This window comes from Sturnus vulgaris, unplaced genomic scaffold, assembly GCF_052056855.1.
Source record: "Sturnus vulgaris isolate bStuVul1 unplaced genomic scaffold, bStuVul1.hap1 Scaffold_192, whole genome shotgun sequence".
NCBI classification, from domain to species: Eukaryota; Metazoa; Chordata; class Aves; order Passeriformes; family Sturnidae; genus Sturnus; species Sturnus vulgaris.
Genome location: NW_028276155.1, coordinates 4,188,736 through 4,211,009, shown reverse-complemented (window position 1 = coordinate 4,211,009; position 22,274 = coordinate 4,188,736). Strand labels below are relative to the sequence as shown.

At 48.0% G+C, this 22,274-nt stretch overlaps 1 protein-coding gene across 1 annotated transcript; it reads left to right on the top strand.

The window, feature by feature from the left end:
• Positions 1 to 7,562: 7,562 nt before the first annotated feature.
• On the top strand, positions 7,563 to 21,655 carry QPRT (quinolinate phosphoribosyltransferase). Its single transcript, XM_088157860.1, has 3 exons — positions 7,563 to 7,592; positions 13,336 to 13,398; positions 21,470 to 21,655. The coding sequence occupies exons 1-3, from the start codon at positions 7,563 to 7,565 to the stop codon at positions 21,653 to 21,655; spliced, it is 279 nt and encodes a 92-aa protein (XP_088013986.1).
• The last annotated feature ends 619 nt before the right edge of the window (positions 21,656 to 22,274 follow it).

Here is a 22,274-nt window from a genome sequence, read left to right as displayed (position 1 = left end):
AACTTAAACAATATCAAGAAAATGTATTAGAAATAGATTTAAAAGTGGGTAATGAGAATTAAAATAAACCTTTAGAACACCTTTTATCCCAGTCCCTCCCTGCTGCCCACCAACAGCACAGGGAGACAAAACGTGATCTCTAGTCAGTTTGTCACTTGTAAAAATCTTTTTTCAGTTTGCTTAGGGAGTTTCTTGCTGTGCTGTGGGGTCTTTCCCAATGGAGACAGTTCTCTCTGAACTTTTCCAGTGTGGTTTTATTTTTTAGGAGTAGCAGTCCTGCCCGACCTGCTGCAACATGAGTCCCTCCCACAGGCAAACAGAATTCCCACAACTGTTGTGCATGGGCCATTAGTTCATGGGGTGAAATCTTTTGAGGATGAGCTGTTCTAGTTTGGAAACAAGTGGCCTCTTTATCTTCTCTCTTTGTTTGAATTTCCCACTAGATGACAGCTTTTTAACATCCACTCACTCCAGCATGGGCACCTTTTCTCATGGGCTGTGAGTGGATCTGTGCATTCCCCCATGTGCTTTGTGAATTCCAGGGACACAGTTTGTGTGTTATAGTCCTCACTATGGCTTGCAGAAGAATCTCAGCTCTGATGTTTGGAGCACTTCTTTTCCTTCCTTCCCCTCACTGACTTTAGTGTCACCACGTTCTTTTCACGTGTCTTCACTTTTTCCTCTTCTCTGATTCAGGAGAAAATTGTTGTCTGCAGGTTCATTTTTGCTCAAGTTCTGTCAATTGTAAAGTTCTTACAGGGTTTTGCAGCTCTGAAAGGTTGATCTCAGTTTTCCAGGGATGACAGACCAAGAAACTGGGTGTGCAGGGACATTTATAGAGGGGAGGTTCTCGGGGAGGGCACAAATTCTTTACCAATAGGGGAAGGCTGGGAAGGAGCACAAGGTGAGGTTTACAATACATAACCCAAGGAAACACAGGGGGAGGGAACAATTGAAACAGATCAATGGGGCTTCAAAGAACAGGGAATTGACAGGGAAGTTTCCAAACTAAAGGGTAGGTAAAAAGTGGGATTGACAACTTAATGGTGGGAGGAACAGGGAATATTCTGGATCAAGGGGCAGGTTTAGGGCAAGATGGACAACTAGGTGGGAAGGTACAGTTTAACAATGCAGGGGGGAATGGAACAAATTATTGAGAAGAGAACACACCACAACATCTCCCTGAAACCATAGGGGATGAGAACACGCTGCAACATCTCCCTCAAACCATGAGGGATGAGAACACACTGCAACATCTCCCTCAAACCATGAGGGATGAGAACACACTGCAACATCTCCCTCAAACCATGAGGGATGAGAACACACTGCAACATCTCCCTCAAACCATGAGGGATGAGAACACTGCAGAGCCGTTACTGCCGCACATTTCCACCCCTCAGAAGAAGAAGAAGTGCACACAGTTTTTTTCTTCCTTAAATCTGTCATCACAGAAGCATTACCAACTTTTAAAATCAGACCAGCAATGTGTCCATCATCACCACCTTCAGAAATTGGCTCTGCTGGACTCAGAAGAAGCTTTCTCTCTCCGAAGCCACTTCTGTGGCTTCCTTCTGTGAAAAACGAGGTTCCCTTTCCTGGTAAAATTTAAAAGGTTGAATAAAAAAAAATGAGACAAAAAAATAAAGCAAAAGGTTATAAAGGCTTGGTGCTTGACATTCAGCCAAGACCACCCACTAACTCAGAAAACACTTCTTTAAATGCATCAACATGTTGTATATTCATAGATCTTCAAGCATTATTCAAAATCATCCCCCCCCCAACCTGTAAATCATTTTTTTTTTCTTCCCTGGGGTTCTGGTGTCCAATAATCCAAGAATGTGAACAATTTCCTGATTATCTTTTTTTTACCATTCTCTCATTTTTATCGTTCTCATACATGAACAAAACCTTTTTACATCATCATTTTATACTCCAAGAAAAATATATGTATTTATCACACTACTATTTCTAAATTTTGTTAATAGCAGAACTAAAAGAAACTATATTCATACAGCAGAGTTTTCCAACATTATACATACAGCATTCATTTTAATATTTGTGAAAAGCCAATAATAGAATATGTTCTTATAACACTCCACCCCCACTGAGAGCCAAGCTGTGTTAAACCCACACACCTTGAGTGTAATAGAATTATAAATGTCATGTTTTACTTCTTCCTATTGAATATTTGGGGAGGGGTTAACTATCTGCTTTAGTGGGACTGAACAGTAAAAATCAGCCCACTAATTTATTTCCTTTTATTGTCTTACAGATCTTATTCTGGGCACTAAAAACTCCAAATGCTTCTAAAACTAAATGGGAGTAGCAGTGTGTTTGTGTCTACTCTTCCAGCCAGTGTGTCATGTTCTGACTTCACAGTTTGAATAGGAAATTTTTGTTTTAAATAGTTCGATTCTGCCCTCTCACCCCATTCTCCCAAGTGTTTTAAGGTCTTACCTTGAACACTTATGATCAACTACCTGTTTCCTATAGTACTTCAGTCTTTAATTTTAAACAAGGTAAAGCAAAGCTTCATGTATAGGGTTGAAAAACAAATAGAATTATCTTTTGTATCTAATGAATATCCCTATTAAGTATTTTGGACTGTTTTCTTTTTTCTGGATTGGGCATAGTTAACCCTAGCCTTTATTTAATTGTTTTTAGGAAAATGAGCTGTCATGTTTGAAACGTGAACTGTCATCCCTTAAGGAGCAGCTGAAAGCAGAAATCGAAGAAAAGGTGGAGTTTTTCACTAACTGAGCAGTGTGGGTGAGGTGTGGCCTGGGCTTGTGCTCTAGAAGTTGTGTAAGGAATGAAATTGAATAGAAAAACCGTGTCTGGTCATATATTTGTGTGAAGTTTGTAACAGTCTGTGATTATAAACTGTGTTCTGTAATTACACCAAGAAGATTCTTAACAACTGAATTCAAATAAATATTTCCTTCCTATCACATAACTCTGTTTTAGGAGAATCTTGTAAAAGAGCACTCTCGAAATATGATTCCTGAAAGTGAAAAGAAACACAAGGTAACTTTAACTTTTTAATTGGTTTTAGAGTTTGGAAGTATTTATATGTGTAGAATCAATTGAAGTGCCATGATAAATTATTTGTGTTCAGCAAAACACATTTTCTGTTCTTACTTCTCTGTATTTCTTACTTCTCTGTATTTCTTACTTCTCTGTAGATGCTTAATTTTTTTTTCCTGAGATAAGCAGGGATTTTAAAGGGTGATACCATTCCATGGAGACATTAGACAGCAGTTTATGGAAGGGCTCCCAGTGTGTCATTTTTCTTTCTCAGTTGTTGTTTTATATCTCTAGAATTGTTTTACTTAGTCTTCAAAAGTGTCCATTTATAAAAGCACTTTTTTCTCTATGGAAGGGAAAAAAGTTTATATAGCTGTAAAAATTACTGAAGTATCAAAGTATTCCTGAATACTGAATACTGCAGAACTTGCCCTTCTTCCCTGTCGGGAGTTTGCTTGTGGTTTTCATCTTGGAACAACAGAATCCATCATCGTTTTGGTGTTACCTTTCTAAAAAAGGACTGCACTGGACTATTGCAATGTTTCTCACTTTAACTTCTAGTGAAAGGGCTGTTTCAAGTAACACCAATCTTGATATTGCTGTCAATCCTTCTCTGAAAGCCTCTTCCTGCAGTTTTGTTAGTTTCCATTTTCTGAGATGTTTGATACAGTCCACGTGTAGTGGCTGCAATTGAGAATAACCAGAATTTCTGCAGATAAACATCAAGAACAATGTGCCATGAAACTCAACTCTTCCACAGCTTCCTGTTCATTCTCCTACTTTGGCTACCAAAAAAAGGATATTTCTACCCCACCCCACTTTGTTTGAGTCTTTGCTTCGTGTTTGGATGGAAAGAAAATAATTCCACCACGTCTCTCAGGTGTCTTCTCGGACACTCAGACTGTAAAGTGGGTCATGAGATTGGGTTTAGACTCTATATTTACCCCATAAAATAGAATTTAAAACTACAAACATTTTCTTTCCCAGACATATATTATAAAGACTCCTCCAACAGATAAACTGCAAAGTGGAAGAAGCACAAACCTGCCCTCGGAGCAGAGCACAAGGAAAAAGCAAAAAGTGCTTGTCCAGCTGGATTCTCAGTCAGACAGCTCTGAGCACACTGACCTCCTGGTAAGGGCCAGAGAGCAAATCCTGTGCTGAACAGTTCTTTGTGCTCACTGCTGTGTCTAAGAGTGAGGATAAAGGGTTTGGGCTTCTACATTCAAGCCAGTATTTATGTGTATATTTTTACTTAATTGGCTCTTTCTGGAATTGTGGTTATATGTACATAATTTGCTTTCTTTTTATTCAACTGTTATGCCTCATAAAAACATCTTTTTTTTTTTTTTTAATAGTTTAATATCCTGAGAGGGAAAGAAAAAGTATTTTTAATATAGTGTGACTAAATAACTTTTTAATTTATTAGAGCATAGTCTCAGAAGAGGAAATGTTTAAACAATTGTACAAAGATTATCCACAAGCTTCACAATTACATTCCACAGCACCAAAAAAGGTATGTTATCCTTTCATAAGATTAAGCCAAACAGTTAATGAGATTGTTTACAGAAACTGATGGATGGCTTTATTTCCCTTCCTAGACACCAGCTCCATGCCATGGGAAATCTCCAGGCTCTGCACTGAAACTCCAAACCATGAGGAGAATGCGCCAGGCGGGGTGGGCGGCGGTTTCCAAAATGGACAGGAAAAGAAAAATTCAAGAAGCTGTAAAGCTCTTTGCTTAAAATGCAGAAAGGCCCAGTGCCCTGGCATTGCTCCCTGGTGCCTCCACAGCGTTGTTATTCTCTGAGTTAGTACTTTGTTGCATTTTTCTGTCGTGCTCAGTGTGTTTAATATTATTTTCATTTCCTTTACACATATAAACTTCATAGATCTATAACTGCATCCCTCTCCAGAGCATTTTCCACCTTTCCTCCCTTGTACTTCAAAATGTTGGGACACAAATTAGCCAATTTAAAATTTTGAAAAAAATAGAACTACATAGAAAGTTGTTTCAAAGCTGCTTCTGTCATTAGAAATTCTGGTTTTAAAGAACTTCTGTTCTTTTAAATTTACTGTTTTTCTGAATAGATAACACAGTGAAAGAAATGTAGGTGTTAAATGTATGCACTTTTGCCTGAAGTCTTCTGGTTTTTTTCCATTTCACTGCCTGTTAGACCTGTCTTTTTAGACTGTTTTGTTTTCACTATGTTAAAACGGTTTTGGAATTTCTAAAATGGAAGTTTCAATAGAGTTACTTGCATTAAAAGATATTTCATCTTCATAAAGAGTAAAATATGCATGTTATAAGATATGAAAGCAATGTTAAGATGCCATTAAATTGTTTTTCTGAAATATAACGTGTGGGACTAAATGTTGTTGCTTTAAATATTTGAACACAGACAGAAATCACCAGCTAGCCTTCCTAGGGATCAGCAGCTTCTGCCACAGAAGTGTAAGGATAGATTAGAACATCTATTTCTGTATTAATCCTGATTAATCTTGGTTTCACAACAATGACAACTCCCAGTTCAGAGCCTAGAGATAACAAAAAACCTACAAGTTTCTTCAAACTTCCAATAGAATGAAAAATCTTCAAATAGAATGAAAAATTTTCAAATAGAATCAAAAATCAAAAATCCGAGATTTGTCTGAAGTGGAAAGCAAAACATATTTATTGCCTTCTTTTTGTGTAGTCTTATGGATAGGCCAGTAGTTTGGGTTCCTTATGTTGAGTAGGGATGTAAATACAATTTTTTTTGTATGTAACTAACAAATATTGTGCAAAGATCTGGAAGAATATACTGTGCTTTCCACATGAGCAGTTGAAAGTGAAAAATGGAAGTTTGTACTGCCCACTTCTAGACTCAAACAGTAACTAATCAATCAGAACCTTGGTATTTTCTAGGGACATGAATCCATAGTATATCACATAATTCTCCTGATACCATGAGTGTGTCCTGTGAGGTGTTGTGTAAATCACCTCAGAAATTACAAAAATATTTCCAGCAATGCTCCAGAAAGCTTGCAGGAAATGCAAAGAGCAGGGAAGGGTGTGAAATGATACCTGCCTGTTTCTGTGCCTCAGGGTCCCTGTGCTTGTGCCATGACAAGTCCACAGCTGCATCTCTGTGTCCCTTTCTCTGGCACCTGCCCCTCATTCCCAGTTCACTGCAGCACCCACTGGGGGAGAATCCAGAGGATCAAAGAGACCAAACAACTCCAGGGCTCAGACACAGACAGGTCCATGGGGGAAGGAAAAGCTGTGCAAGGAAGCAGAGCCAGGAATTCACTCCCTGCTTCCCCCAGGCTGGTGGGTGTTCATCTCTCCCCAGGTAAGCAGGGCTCCTTTCCAGGCACTTGGGGACATAAATTCCAGCATCCCCCGCTTCCTGCTTCTGTCCCTTCTTTCCAGACTGATTCTTCTTCTACATGGCCTGGGAGTCCCCTGGAGCCAGGTCAGGGTCACCTGTCCCAGCTGTGTCTCTCCCCCTTTCTGGTGCTCCCCCAACCCCCTCACTGTCAGGGCAGGATGAGGAACAGGAAAGGCCTTGGCTCTGGGCAGGACCAAAAACCTCCTGGACTCTTCCTGGCCCAAATCCAAGCCCAGCCCCAGAGAAGCCCCCGGGAAGGAAGTTAACTCCTCCCAGCCCAAACCAGTCCCCAGCACCAGGGGCCAGCACTGTCAGTGCTGTGCACCAAGCCCTGGCAATGAGGCATCAGGATAGTTACCATGGCCACTGTCTTGGTTTGAAAGACAGGTGTTTGCTAAGAAAGGCAGAAGCCTCTCTTGAAATGGAAAAATGTAAATCTGATCCTGCCAAATTATTATAATTTTGAAATTAAGGTGCTCTCAGACAAAGATATGGGAATAGGAATAACAGTTCTTTACTAGGAAAAAAAATTTAAAATACAGTAATACAAAAAACCACAAAACATTGACAGAGTCAGAATCCAACCTGACACCCCATCAGTCAGTCAGGGTGTTGGTGCAGTCCCATTAAATGGTGGCTGCATCCTCCTGCAGTGACAGGTGTGGTTCAGTTGGAGCAGTGCTCCTGTAGAAGGTGCAGTTTTCCTCTGAAGGTCCAGTGATGATGCAGAAGGGTCTGGTTTTCCTCTGGAATCCAGTGGAAAAAGGCTGCTCTGATGTTCTAAAGCTCAGATTTTGTCTAGGTAGGAAAGTCTTGGCTCCTCCCCCTGGCTGGAGCATCTCCCAATGGGATGATGGAATTTTATCAGCCATGCACTGGGAGTCAGTGGTCCATTAACAGGAGATATCTCCTGGAGGAAGGATGGGTTGTGGAAAAGATAAAGAACACTGGCCCCACCTGGTTTTAACAGGTGGTGATAGAATGCACACTTTTGGTTACATCCTGCTTTGCAAGCCAAGACAGCAACCAACTGTAGCAATGGAGTTTTATGATGGTTGCCATGGCACTGACCTTCCACAGTACTGTGGGATCGTTTCCATGGCAAATGAGTTGTGCAAATGTTGTACAAAGTCCCTGGAATCTGGTTAATTGATGGTTGCCATGGAAACAGCACCAATGGAGAGTGTCTGTGTAGGTTGTCATGGCAACTGCCCCGATGGTTGTCATGGCAACCAGCCTTGGCAACAGGACCTGAAATGGTTGTGGTGGCAGCCAACCACAGCAACAGGTCTCAGTGAAATGTCCATGGCAACATGGCAGTGTATCCATGATGGTTGCCATGACAGCCATCCCAAGTGCTGGTTACCATGGAAACAGTCCCTGGCTTAGCATTTCCATGTCTGGTTGCCGTGGTGTTGGGCACCAGCAGCGCGTTTGGCTGATGCTTGTCATGGTGACATCACAGCTCTGGAATTCCATGGCACAAGCCCATAGCAATGGGGTCCTATTGCTGGTTTCCATGGAAACTGAGCATCACAAGTGGTTCAAGCCTTGCTTGCTGTCACACCAGACTTAGGAAGGAATCCTAAATTAACAATTGCTGGGCAGCCGGGCTGGCCCTGGGGCTGCAGGAGCTGCCCGAGCTGAGCATCTGCTGAGCATTCCAGACACAGAGTGGCTGTCCCTGACCTGCCATGCCTCCAGTTTCTACTGCAGGGCCAGACAGGACTGGGCTGCTCTGCAGGGCTGGGGATGGGACATGGATTTCAGTGCTGGCAGAGGGAGAGAAGGAGCAGATTGAAGCAAGGCTTTGCCTGCGACTGGTTGAGTGCCACGGGAGCTTTAGCAGGGTGTGGGAAGAAGGCAGGTGTTGGGAATCCCACAGGAATTGGCCATTCCTCAGCCAAACACTACTTTTTTTATTTGAAGAAATAGGAGGGAGGCCAGAGGGACATCAGTAAAGCTCTGGGAGCTCCCAGGGCCAGAGGGGGCTGGGGAAATGGGGCACTGGGTAAAGTCTGCCAGGAAACCAGCACAGACCTAGGCCAGGCTAGGAGAGCTGCACTGGGGGTGACCAATGGCCTCGGGGGGCTGGGACCCCCCCTGCCAGCAGCAATGACATTTCTGTCCCCTGGCTGTGGCTGCTGTCCCTCCCACCAAGGCCCATGAGATGACACCAGTTTATTCCAGCGCCAGGGCTGGTGGCCTCCTCTCCAATCCCACAGAGCTTTGGAGGGCTCCTGCTGCTCTCCTGCCCCCATCATTCCCACCCCACTTCCCACTGCTCAGGGACAGCCACGAGCATCCTGTGAGGTCACCAGTCCCCATTGCCAGGTGATGGGGTCAGGGCTTGTGTGTCCTGCTTGGCACAGCCCAGGCAGGGCTTTCACAGCCACATTCCAGAGTCCATTTCCACCTGGAGCCACTGGTGCCTCTGAGTTCTGCTTCCCCAGCCCCAGGGACGCTCTCCTTGTCTGCCCATTCCCCCACGGTCTCTGGGCAGGGATGGCCTCAGTGGGGGCTGCTGACATCCTCAGCAACTTGGAGGCTGCTGCTGAATTTTACAGCTCCAGAGGCTTGTTCAGCCTTCAGCTCTTCAGTTCAGGAATTCAGTGGCCCAGGGCTCATGAACATTTCAAATCACCCTAACAAGGGAAGCCCATGGGAATAATTTAAGTTTTAATTCCATTCTGGTTAATTAGACAGATTTCAGAATTGTATTGAAAATGAATGCATTACATTTAAAAGTAATGACAGAATATTTTTTTCCTGTTTATTCTTTTCCAGTCTATACACTGTTATCAGCAATCTCCAGGTGACATTGATCCCAAGCACCTCCTAATGCAGTCTGAAGAAATATGAAAATCAAGAATCTTTATGGCTGACTTTGTCCCTACCCCCACTCCACCATTTGCCCCATCCAACCCCTGGCACTCAGAGCAGCCTTGTGCAAATCTGAGCTCCCTCCCCTCCAGGCTGTGCCTGCAGCTTTCAGCTCCTTGGCACCAACTCCCACCTGCTTTCCTTGGAGAAGGAGCTGCCCCAGACACAGAGGGATGTTCATTTCTTGTCAGCAAACAAAACCAAAGGCAGGCACAGCTCCATAAAAAACAGAATTCCAGCCCAAGGAGTTCTGGGCAATGGAGCCACATCCAGGGGTGTCCCCAGGGCTCAGGATTGGGGCCAGGGCAGTGAAATCTCTTTCTTGCTGATGTGGACGAGGCCATGGAGGGCACCCTGAGTCAGTGTCCAGGTGAGGCCAAGCTGGGTGGGAGTGTGGCTGTGCTGCAGGGCAGGAAGCTCTGCAGAGGGATCTGGACAGGCTGGAGCCATGGGCCCAGGACAATTGGATGAGGTTCACCAAGGCCAAGGGCTGGCTCCTGCCCTGGGCTCACAACCACCCCAAATCCCTGCCTGTGCCCTGCCCCTGATCCCCACAGCCTGTCCTGTTTCCTTCATCCCTGCATTGCCAGGGACTTTCTGGGACAAGGCAGCTCTGCTGTGGGGATGGAGGGAGGTGCAAGTGCCAGCACTGCAGTGGGAACCACAACTCATCAGGTTTGTGTCCTTTGGGGGTCAGCAACTGGTGAGACTCAGAGGCACACAAGGTTTTTCTTCGTGGCCAACATAAAACAAAGTACCCATGATAAAATTAAATACACCTCAAAATACTTTCCTCAGCTCTGTGCAATGTCAAAGCAGTATCTGATGTATCCACCATGAAAAAGGTATTTCCATACAGGAACAGTTTTAGACACAGACATTAGAAAGGGTGATTCTGTGATACATGTAGACACAATTAAGATGTTGACTAATGTGGAATGACCAGAGAACAAGAGGAGGAGGAAATCTGGGAGCAATGGGAAGGCCATAGGAGCTGGTCTAGGGAAGAAATGTCCTTAGACATGGCCATTTAAACAGGAGAGGTGGAAAGACCCAAATGAAGAGGGACATGAAATAATAGACAGTGTAGTGGTAACACAGATACAGGGGAAGATCAGTATTTCTTGTACTGCCATCAGTACACACCCAGGAAGTTTCTGTTCTCTTCTGGTGGGAAATTTTTGACATTTTGTAAAGTACTCAAATGCCCCAGCTAATGAGATGTGCTCGTGCACCTCACAAGCTGCAGGTCCCCTACAGCCCCAGAGGGCTCCTGTCCCATAAACATCTGCTCCAGCCCATTCCAAATTCGGGAGCAGCATCATCCCAAGATCATCCAGGAGCTGAGGTTGGAAGGGACCTCAGCAAGTCTGCAGCCAAACCTGTCAGAAACTGGGTGAGACCAAGGGGTTCAAGGCTTGATTTGGTCTGGATTGGAAAATCCCAAAGGCCAGGGATGGGGCAGCATCTCAGAACCTGTCTAAGCCCATGGGAACAAAGGTTTTCCACATATCCTGTCTGATGTCCCGTCATTCCCCTTTCCACCCATTGTCTTTTGTCCCCCTCCAGCCCCCCCAGTGCAGAGCCTGGCTCTGTGTTCTCCATCAGCTCCTGGCTGGCACTGCCAGGCTGGCATGAGGAGCCCCTCAGCCTTCCCTGCTCCGGGCTGGACAAGCCCAGCTCCCTCAGCCTCTCCTCACAGCCAAAGGGCTCCAGCCCCACCTTGGAGGCCCTTCCCTCACCCTGCTCCAGCTGCCAGACATCTTTCCTGCCCTGGGCAACCCAAACCATGCCCCAGTGACCTGGATAATCCACGTCCTTGATGTCCTGGTCACACAGCCCAGGGTGCTCCTGCCCTGCCTTGCTGCCAGGGCACTCGGCTGCCTCCTGCCCAGCTCCTGCCCACCAAGAGTTTTCTGCCAGGGCTGCTGGATTCTGGGAGGGCTGTGGATGTTGTCTACCAGAATTTCAGCCTTTGACACCATGTCCCAGAGCATTTACTGGAAAAGCTGAAGCCTGTGGCTTGGACCAGTTCACCCTTCTGTGGGCTAAGAACTGGCTGAATGTTCGGGCCCAGAGAGTGGTGGGGAACAGTGCCACATCCAGCGTGTGTGCAGTGGTGTCCCATAGGGATCAGTGTGGGCCCAGTCCTGTTTAACATCCTGATTGGTGATCTGGATGAGGGAATTGAGTACCCCATCAGCAAATGTGCAGATAGCACCAAGCTGGCTGTGAGTGTGGATGTGCTGGAGGGTAGGAGGGCTCTGCACAGGGACCTGGACAGGCTGGATCCAGGGCCCAAAGCCAACAAGGTGAGGTTTAACAAGACCAAGTGCTGGGTCCTCCACTTTGGCCACAACAACCCCTGCAGTGTTCCAGGCTGGGGACAGAGTGGCTGGACAGCAGCCAGGCAGAAAGGCACCTGGGGACACTGATGGACAGCAGGCTGGACATGAGCCAGCAGTGTGCCCAGGTGGCCAAGAAGGCCAATGACTCCTGGCCTGGATCAGGAATGGTGTGGCCAGCAGGAGCACAGCTGCTGTGCCACCCCTGACCTGCCCCCAACTCTGCACACAGACATTGCTGCTGCAGCTCCAGAGAAGGAAGCAGAAGGAAGCTCCAGAGAAGGGGGATCTCCAGTGCAAACTTTGTTGGGATATCCTTTAGTTCGTTTAAAGCCACAGAGAACACAACCCCTATTGGCAGAGTCTGGGGCCACAGACATGGTGGAAAGACAGAAAAATGAGAAATGTCATAAATAATGCGCTTATTTTGTGGACAAGATTGTTAGACTAAAACAGAGGTAAAAACTCCCTAAAATCAAAAATTAAGAACTATAAAAAACGACTCATATTACAAGTGACTTGCAGAAATTGGCAACAGGTTTAATGTTTCTTAAACCATCCAGAGATCAGTGTCCACACTGCAACCATGAGCTCCTGGTTCCTCAGGCTATAGATGACAGGGTTCAGAGCTGGAGGCACCACTGAGTACAGAACTGACAATGCCAGATCCAGGGATGGGGAGGAGATGGAGGGGGGCTTCATGTAGGCAAACACTGCAGTGCTGACAAATAGAGAGACCACAGCCAGGTGAGGGAGGCAGGTGGAAAAGGCTTTGTGCCGTCCCTGCTCAGTGGGGATCCTCAGCACAGCCCTGAAGATCTGCACATAGGAGAAAACAATGAACACAAAACAGCCAAATACCAAACAGACACTAACAGCAATGATCCGAAGTTCCCTGAGGTAGGATTTGGAGCAGGAGAGTTTGAGGATCTGGGGTACCTCACAGAAGAACTGGCCCAGGGCATTTCCATGGCACAGAGGCAGGGAAAATGTATTGGCTGTGTGCAGCAGAGCATTGAGAAAGGCACTGGCCCAGGCAGCTGCTGCCATGTGGGCACAAGCTCTGCTGCCCAGGAGGGTCCCGTAGTGCAGGGGTTTGCAGATGGACACATAGCGGTCGTAGCACATGATGGTCAAGAGATAAAACTCTGCACCAATGAAGAACAGGAAGAAAAAGAGCTGAGCAGCACATCCTTCATAGGAGATGTGTCTGGTGTCCCAGAGGGAATTGTGCATGGCTTTGGGGACAGTGGTGCAGATGCAGCCCAGGTCACTGAGGGCCAGGTTGAGCAGGAAGAAGAACATGGGGGTGTGCAGGTGGTGGCCGCAGGCTACGGCGCTGATGATGAGGCCGTTGGCCAGGAGGGCAGCCAGGGAGATGGCCAGGAAGAGGCAGAAGTGCAGGAGCTGCAGCTGCCACGTGCCTGCCAATGGCAGCAGGAGGAAGTGGCTGATGGAGCTGCTGTTGGACATTTGCAGTGTCTTGGCATGAGGATCTGTAAGAAAAGTAATCATGGAATAGTTCAGTTTGGAGAGGACTTGAAATATCCCAGCCCAGCTTGGTGGCACTTTCCCCCCACTGCCTGCCCAGGGCTCTGCTGCCTGGAGCTGTCCCTGCCAGCAGCTGCTTCCCTGTGCCCAGGGCTGGGCCCTGCCAGTGCTGCCAGAGCCCAGCCCAGCCCTGGGGGCTCAGCTCTGCCCTGCAGACCCCTCCCAGCACAGGGCACAGCCCAGGGCCAGCTCTATCTCTGCAGGCTCTGATGGCAACATCACAACAATCCTGAGGAGGCTGGAAAAGCGACATTGATGCTGCCTGTGAGGGACCCTGTGCTGATTTCTGTCACTGACCACTTTATTAAGGTCTGAGAAATAAATTCCTTATTTCTCTCTACCTGAACTGAGAGATAAATATCTATGTGCAATTTCCCATCTAGGCAACGCAGAGCAGTAAACTAAAAAAGCAGCATTTTCCTTTTTCTGTAGTCCTGGAGTTGCTGTGATCCCTGTACAATCTGCTTGGAAATGTTCTAGATTTAAATGTCGTGCTGGGAACAGCAGTCCTGAATAATGCAGCATCCTCACCACACAAGGACAACCCTTCCAAGCCTCACCAGCTGTCTCCTTCCACCCAGACTTTGTCCCCAGTGCTGGGAGCAGCTCCCAGGGCTGGCTGAGAGCTGTCCCTGGCAGGCAGCAGAGTCCCTGCCCCAGCACAGCGCCCTGGGCTGCAGGACCCTGCTCTGCACCACAGCCCTGGGTACCCCTGGCTGCTCTACACAAGAGATCATCAGAGAATGTACTCACACAGTCTGCAGGCATTGGGATGTTCCAGCTTTAGGAGATCACTGCAGGAGCTGCAGCTGCATTGTCCTGCAGCCAGAGGCTTCCTGTGTCAAGGGCTGGGAGTGATTCTGCCCCAGTCACTTCTGAGCATCTTCCCAGCCCTGACTGATTGAAGCTCTCTGTGCCTCTGTGCTGTGCCCGGGGTGGATGCAGGCAGTGCTCCAGACCTGCTGGGCTGGGAGAAGTGCTGCTCATCAAGAGAAATGTGTTTTTGAAGCTCTTCTTGGTTGCCAGGATTGCCTTCTATGCCAGGAGCCCAGCCCAGCTAATAAGCACAGACACAGCACAAGCACATTAATGATGCTCTCAGGGATTGGGGCTGAGTCTCTGAGCATCAGTCCCTAAGTGGGAGCTGAAGAAACCTCTCTAGAACTCCAAGTCACAATCAAACTCCAAAGTTTCCTAAAGTTTTAATGGTTCCCTCTGAGGGACACAACTGAGAAAGTGTCCCCAGGTTCCAGTTAGAGCAGGAAATTGGAGGCAGAGATGACAAGTGAAGACAAAGAGAAGACAAGAGTCTTGGTGCCCTGGGGCACAGCAGGGTCTGGGCCACCAAAGGCTGGGAGGAGATACCTTGTCCTGAGCCACTGGGGCCTCCTGGCACAGCCCCAGCAAGGCTGGCCACTGTCACCCCTTGTCCTGCCCTCAGCATCCCCCCACATCCCAGTGGCCTCAGGGATTTGCTGGGACGAGTCCCTGGGGAGCCTTGGTCAGGAATGGCCCTGGGGGGCTCCTTCATGCTCCCAGGGACTGCAGGTTTTTCAGAGGACTTTGGGTTTTCCTTTTGCCTTGGATTCTGTGAGAGCTTTGTGTAATCATGGCCTCCAATTATCAGCTTTAATTAGTCCCTTGAGAGCCTTTGTCAGTAACAACACAGCGGGGCTGATTAAGGCTTCAAGGTACTCAGTTTTTTTAAGGTACTTGGAGGTTCCCTTTTGACACCAACTCTTCTAGTAGTTTATGCCATCATGGCCCCAATTATCTCCTTTAATTAGCCCCTTGAGAGCTTTATATTGACACTCAGTGGGTCTCAATAATATATTGAGATACTCAAGGTTTTAAAGGTAGTTTGGATTTTCCTTTCCTCTCTGACTCTCTGAGAGGGTTTTGGGTGATCCTGGCATCCAGTTCTTTCCTCCAAGAAGTCCATGAGGAGCCTGTGTTGGGGATGGACTTCAGTGAGACCCATTAATGCTTTGAGACACTTTGGGTTTTCTTCTGCCTTGGACTCCCGGAAAGGTTTGGGCAATCTCCTCTCAGGCCCTGAGCTTCAAGGGCTCAGCTCCAAATGCACCACGGGGCTGATTGGGATCAAGCAAGTCCTGACAAACCATGGCTCTGCCTTGATTTCCCTCTGGTGAAGTTCATTCATTAGGAATATTTTCAAATCCAGTTATGGAGAAGTATTTCCATGGGATTCTAAGAAATACACATTCCTATTTTGAAGACTGTATTTCATTGCTATTCTCTTTAGAGCAGAGGTGATTCCAGCATTCTGTGATTGATATTGATGCAGGGTCTCTCCTCAGGTCTAGCCTGCTCACAGAAGCTGTGCCTTGAGGTCTGACCCAGTGTGGACAACCTTGCTGCACATTCCCCAACTCCATCCTGTCTGTCCTCACTCACCTGGGACCTGCTTTACTTGGAGAACTGGCTGCACACAGGCCAAAAGGAGTGTTCCCCTCCCCCCCCTTTTTTATTTTTCTGTTTTGAAGCAATCTACAACTCCTTAATGTCCCCATTGAAAACAGACACCTTCTATTAGTGTGTGCTAAAGCCAAGGTGCCACCAAGCAGCTTCCCCTTCCCCAAGGCAGAACCCTGCAAGAAATGTTTGAGTCCTTTGGACTCCTTGGTTCCCTGAGGCCTTGCAGTGTCACAAAGGCCCCTTGGTTCTGCACTGTCACAATGGAGATTTGGGTCCATGGGGCCCCACAGTGTCACAATGCTCTTTTGGGTTCCATGGGCCTTGATCTGTCACAATGGACTTTTGGCTCCTCGAGGTTCCATACTCTCAACAATGGTCTCTGTAGTTCCAGAGTGTCACAATGGACTCTTGGTTCCAGGTGGCCCCACAGTGTCACCATGGTCTCCTTGGTTCCACAAGGCCGTGCAGTGTCACAATGGCTCACAGGTTCCATGAGGCCCCACAATGTCACAGTGGCCCCTTGGTCCCATGAGTTTCCCCAGTGTCACAATGGTTCCTTGGCTCCACGTGGCCCAGGTGTCTCACAATGGACTCTTGGTTCCGTGGGGCCCCGCAGTGTCACAGGGGTTTCCTTGGTTCTGTAGGGTCACAATGGACACTGCAGCGCCCCCTGCTGGCCGGGAGGACCTGGCCCTGTGCAAGCACCTCCTGGTGGCCGACCCCTGCAACTGTGAGTGGCTTGTACTGGTTTGTACTGGTTTGTGCTGGGACGAGGCTGGGGTCACTGGGTAGTACTGGGTTATACTGAGAGAGGCTGTGTGAGTGTCCAGGAGGACCTAACACTGTGTGTACTGGTTGTACTGGGTTATACTGGTTTATACTGGGATGGGGTGCTGGGGTGTTTCTGGTTTGGACTGGGTTCCACCGGGAAAGGGAGCAGGGGCGTATGAGTGCCCCCTGCTGGCTGGGAGGACCTAGTGGCCGACTGTGTGTTACACTGGGTTATACTGGTTTTTATTGGGATGGGGTGCTGGAGGTCACTGGTTTATACTGGGTTATACTGGTTTGTATTGCGATGGGGTGCTGGGGGTGACTGGGTTGTAGTTATTGATACTGGGTTATACAGGGATATTCTGTATTTTACTGGGTCAGACTGGGGCGTACTGGGTTATACTGGGAGGGGTCTTGGGGATGCCTGGCACTCCACTGGGAGTGACTTCAGGTTGTGCTGGCCTTACTGGTTTATGCTGGGAGCTGCCACCATGGGCTCAGGGGCTCAGGGGTGGCTCCAAGTGCTTACTGGTTTGTACTGGTGCCTTCCCAATATAAACTTGGGAGCCCCAGGACCACACTAGGAGCTCCTAGACTACACTGGGAATGGGTTTGGGTGCATGAGGCCATACTGGTTTATACTGGGAACTGCTGCCATGAGCCTCAGGAGATCAGGAGTGCTTACGGGTTTATACTGGTGCCTTCCCAGTCCACACCTGGGAACACTGGTAGGCACTTGCAGTCAGGCAGGACCTCAAGGCTGAGCTGGCCTTCACCAGAGCCTTGCTGATCCTAAGCTTCTCCAACTTCTCAGCCTGGCAAAACTGCCTGTGGCTGCTGTTGCCCACCAGGAACTACGGCAAGGGCACTGCCCCCTGGAAGGCTGAAGGAAGGCGAGGGATTCCCTAAAAAACTCCCCCAATTTTGCGAGATCCCCAAAATTTTCCAGCCCGTCCCTCGCCTAAAGTGGGAGCTGGTGGGTTCTGTTGCGTTAAATGGGTAGGCCTGGTGTTCCTAAATCCCTATTGTCTTCAATGAATAGATCTGGTTTCCCTAAATCCCCACTGACTTTAATGGGTAGACCCGAACTCCTGGATACCTGGGTGCCCCCATCAAGATATTGGGATTTCCCCTGGTATCCCCTCGAGATTTTGGGGTGCCTCCTTTGCCCACCCCATAGCTGGAGCTGCTGCAGAATACCATCTTCACCAACCCCATGCACCAAAGCACCTGGCTGTACCTGTCCTGCATCCTCTCCCGAGGTAACTCAGGGCTCCCTCCCACCCCTGATGTCCTCACCTGGACTTTTGGAGTACCCCTGAATGTTGGGGTGTCCCCCGACAGCCCCACAGCTGCCAAGGGTCACCTGTGTCCACATCGACTGGGATGACGGTGGCCATCATCTTTTCCTGGCCTGTCAGGGTGAGTCAGGCCACTTGGGTGCCCCAAAAATCACCTGGGTACCCCCAGAAATCACCTGGATACACCTCGGTACCCCTTGCACACCTGGATCAACAAAACCCCCTTGGGACCCCCAAAACTAGTGTCTCAAACATCCTCATTGCTTTGACTGGGTAGACCTGGTGGCCCTAAACTTTATTACCTTTAAAGAGTAGACCTGCTGTCCCTAAATTAAATGGGTTAGCTCTAGAGTCCTGTTTATCTCCATTTATCTCTATAAATTCCTCCCAGTTGCCCCACTTTTTTCAGTGCTCTTAGTAACCCCAGTGTCCCCCCTTAGCCCTTCCCAGTGCTCCCAGTTTAAACAGTAACTCTTCCCAATCAAGCCCTCTCAATGGGTAGACCTGATGTCCCTAAAACCCCTAGTGACTTCACTGGGGTAGACCTGGTGTCCTTCAATCCCCTTTGACTTCAGTGGGCAGAGCTGATGTCCCAAAAATTTGGCGTTAAAAGTCCCAGTTTTGGGCTTGGAATTCCCAGCTTTCAGGCTGAAAAGGGACATTTTTGGGCTTACTTGGAGGCACAGCTCCAGCATGGACAGCAGGTGAAGGAACAGGGATTCGGAATTGGCCTCCAGGAATTCATCCAGGACATCCAGAGCATTGGCACTGCGATCCTGGAGTGGAAATTCCCAGAATTCAGCCCAAGATTTCCTCCAAATTTACTCAAATTTCCCTATATTAGGGCCAAATTTCCTCAAAATCCCATTGATTTTAATGGATAGACCACGTGTCCCTAAATCAATATTGACTTTAATGGGATAGACCTGGTGTCCATAAGGCCCTATTGATTTCATTAGTCATGTCTGATGTCATAAAAAAGTGTATTGGGAGATTGATATTGCAAGAGATGAGGCAACTGAGAGACACTGTAAATGATGGTTTATGGCCTCATGGTGTCAGTCTCATAGAAGGGTGAGACATTAAAAGTGTTACGTCCAATGCCATAACATCAGAAACTGCCTCATTCTTAGTTAGAATGTCTTACGTTAGTATTTTATCCAATTAAATACTTCTGTGAAGTTTGCCAGCATCCTTTTACACCAATCATTAATTCCTTTCCTTCTCATGGCTTTGCCACAATGCATCATTTTTCAACCAATCCTATAACACTTCACAAACCTACATTGATATATCTTAAACTTATAACTTTATAACAGGTTCTATTGCTAAACTTTACAAACTTTTACTATCTTACTTAACATACTGCTTTGCTTACAGAATGCATATTTCTGTTTGCTTAAAATATATTTCTTCTAAAACTAAAAACTTATATTCTTGTTTTATATCAATTTTCCTTTTAATGCTCTGATTCCCCAAGCCTTCGCCAAGGTCTTAGGTCAAACCTTGTTTCCATCGCAATCTCTGAGCCTGTATGCACAAGGCCCTGAGAGCTCTCTGTGCCTGCATTTCCCACACCACCTGTCATCTCTGCCTCCAATTTCCTGCTCACACTGGAACCTGGGGACACTTTCTCAGTTGTGTCCCTCAGTGAGACCCATGAACGGCATCAGAAATGTTGGAGTTGGAATATTGTCCTGGGGTACAATGCAAAAATGTGTATTCTATCACCATCGTTAAAATGTGGGAGGGGTGGTGATCCTTATCTCTGTGGGAGATATCCTCTGCTGATGTGCCATCTGATAAGATCGGGGGATGATCATCGTTATCAATTCACAACCCATCCTTCCTCCAGAAGATATATTCCATTAATGGGCCATTAAGTCCTATTGTGTGACTGATAAGATTACATCATCCCATTGGGAGATGCCCCAGCCAGGGGCAGGAGCCAAGCCTTTCCTACCTAGATAAAAAACTGGGGTTTGGGACGCGAAGACAAACCTTTCCACTGGATCCCAGAGGAAAGTCGGACCATTTCCACATCATCGCTGGATCTTCGGAGGAAAACTGCACCTTCTACAGGAGCACTGGTTCAACAGAACCACATCTGTCATCCAGGAGGATGCACCCACCATTTATACGGACTGCTACCAACACCCTGACTGACAGGGTGTCAGGTTGTATTTCTGACTGTGTTGGTGGTTGTTTCTTTTATATTATTGCATGTATTTTATTTTTTCTCTTTTCTCCTATTAAATTGTATTACTGACTTGGAGTCTCGCACTGGTTTTACTTTCAAACCAACACACAAATTTTGGGACAGACTCTTGGACTGGGATATTCTGGGCGTGGACTGATGTGGGAGGACCTATGAATTGGGGGGGATGGGTGCGGGGCTCCCAACTTTGGAAGGAAATTGGGGTCACCCCTGTATTGGGGGGAGATCATGTGATGGGTAACTCTAAATTTTGGTGGTTGTAGTTGAGAGAACCCCAGCTTTTAGGGAGTAGACACTCTTGAATTGGGATACTGTGGGAGAGAGGACCCCAATGTTTGGGGATCAATGTGGTGGGAGGGCAGTGGGGGAACCCAATTTTAAGTGAATAACTGGGGGGAGCCCCCATTTTACCCTGCCCCCTACTGGGGCGTCACTCTGGGGTTCTCCCTGACCCCCCCCTCTTCCCCAGATGATTTTGGGGCTGCGCCAGGCCGGGGGCTTCACCCGCTGGTTGGGGGTCGAGTGCTCGAGTGCGGATGAGGTGCCGGCGGCTGCTGGGGCTGGGGCTGACATCGTCCTGCTGGACAACCTGACCCCCCCAGGTGAGCCCCAAAATCGGAGAGGGGCCAATAGTGGTGGGACCCCAAGTGTGGGCTGGACCCCAAAAATGGGAGTTTGGATTCTAAAAATGAGGATAAACCCCAAAAATGGGGCACAGATCTCCCAAAAACGGTGGGTACTGCCATAGGTTTGACCTCTGCCCCCACCAGGTGAGCTTCCAAAATCTGGCAGGGGCCCCCAAGAAAGGGAGGACCCTCCAGGTGTGAGCCTGGACCCCAAAAATGGGGGTCAAGACCCTTTAAAAAGAGAGACAGACCAGTGAAATGGGTTGAACCCAAAAAAGTGGGGGTTAACCACATAGATCCTGGCTCTGCTATCCCCAGCTGAGTCCCCAAAATCGAGGAGAGTGGCAAAAATAGGGTAAGGCTACACCAGTAAAATGGGGATCTGCTGTAAATGTGGGGCAGCCCTAATGATATGAGGGGGAATCCCAATTTCGGGGGAGTCAGAGGGTTGGGTAATCCCAATTTGGGAGGTTTAGGGTGAAGGGACCCTTGACTTGGGGAGTTTAGGTGGGGGGATTGTAATTTAGGGGTCAGTGGGTGGGCAAATGCCTGGATTGGAGGCGTTGAATAGGAGGCCACAATTTTGGGGGGTTCTGGGTGGGGGGACAGCCAAAATTTGAGGTTGTTCTGGAGGTCAGTGGTGGGTGGTGCCCCCAGTTGGGCAGATGTTGGGTGGGAATCTATTTTTAGTGAGTTTTTATTGGGTTTAATCAGGATAACACTTGATTTGGAGGGGTTGGGGGTGGACACCCCAATTTTGGAGCTCAGTGGGTGGAGTGATCCCTGAATTGGTGGTTTCTTGTGGGGGAGCCCACATTGGGCAGATTTGGGGGGGGATTCTGCACTATGCAGCATCCAGTATACATCCATATGTCCAGTGTACCCCCAAATTTTGGGGAGGGGGTGCTCCCTGCTAACAGGGTGTCCCCTCCAGGAGCTGCACTCGGCTGCAGTGCAGATCAAGGCTGCACATCCCGGAGTGATGGTGGAGGCCAGTGGGGGCATCGTTTTAGAGACCCTCCCCCAGGTTTTGGGGCCCCACATCGACGTGGTGTCCATGGGGTGTCTGACCCACAGTGCCCCCGCCCTGGACTTTGCGCTGCGGGTGCTAGAACCCTAAAATCCATCCCCCCGACCCTGAAAACCCAGCCTAGGACCCCAAAAATCCATCCTAGAACCCTAAAAACCTACTCTGGAACCCCAAAATCCAACCTGAGATGCCCAAGTCCATCCTAGGGAGGGTGAAACTCGCTGTGAAACTCCAAAATCCACCCTGGGAATCCTCAAACCCCAATGGCCTTCCACTAAGGGGTCTGTGAAATCTGGTGCTCGGACCCACAAAATCCATCTTGCACCTAATCTATGCACAAAATCTGTCTTGGAACTGCCTAAATCAACCCTGGGACACCCAAAATTCCACCCTGAGGCCCTCCAGAACCCACCATGGGACCCCAAATCCCCCCTGAGACTCCACAAAGCCCACCCTGAGGATCCCAAATCTCCATCCTGGGCTACTCCCACTCACCTCCCCCCTCTAAGGTAGACCCAAAATTCCACCCTGAGGTCTCCCCATCCCCCTTTAATCTTTGTACCCCCAAATAAAGCCCTACCTCACCTCCCCCACTTGTCCCCCCCAGTTTTTTCAGGGGTCCAAACTCCAGGCGGGGGAGGTTCCAGACCCAGTTTGAGGATTCCAGACCCCAGTTTGAGAGGCCCAGGTGCCAGGGTGGAGAGCTGAG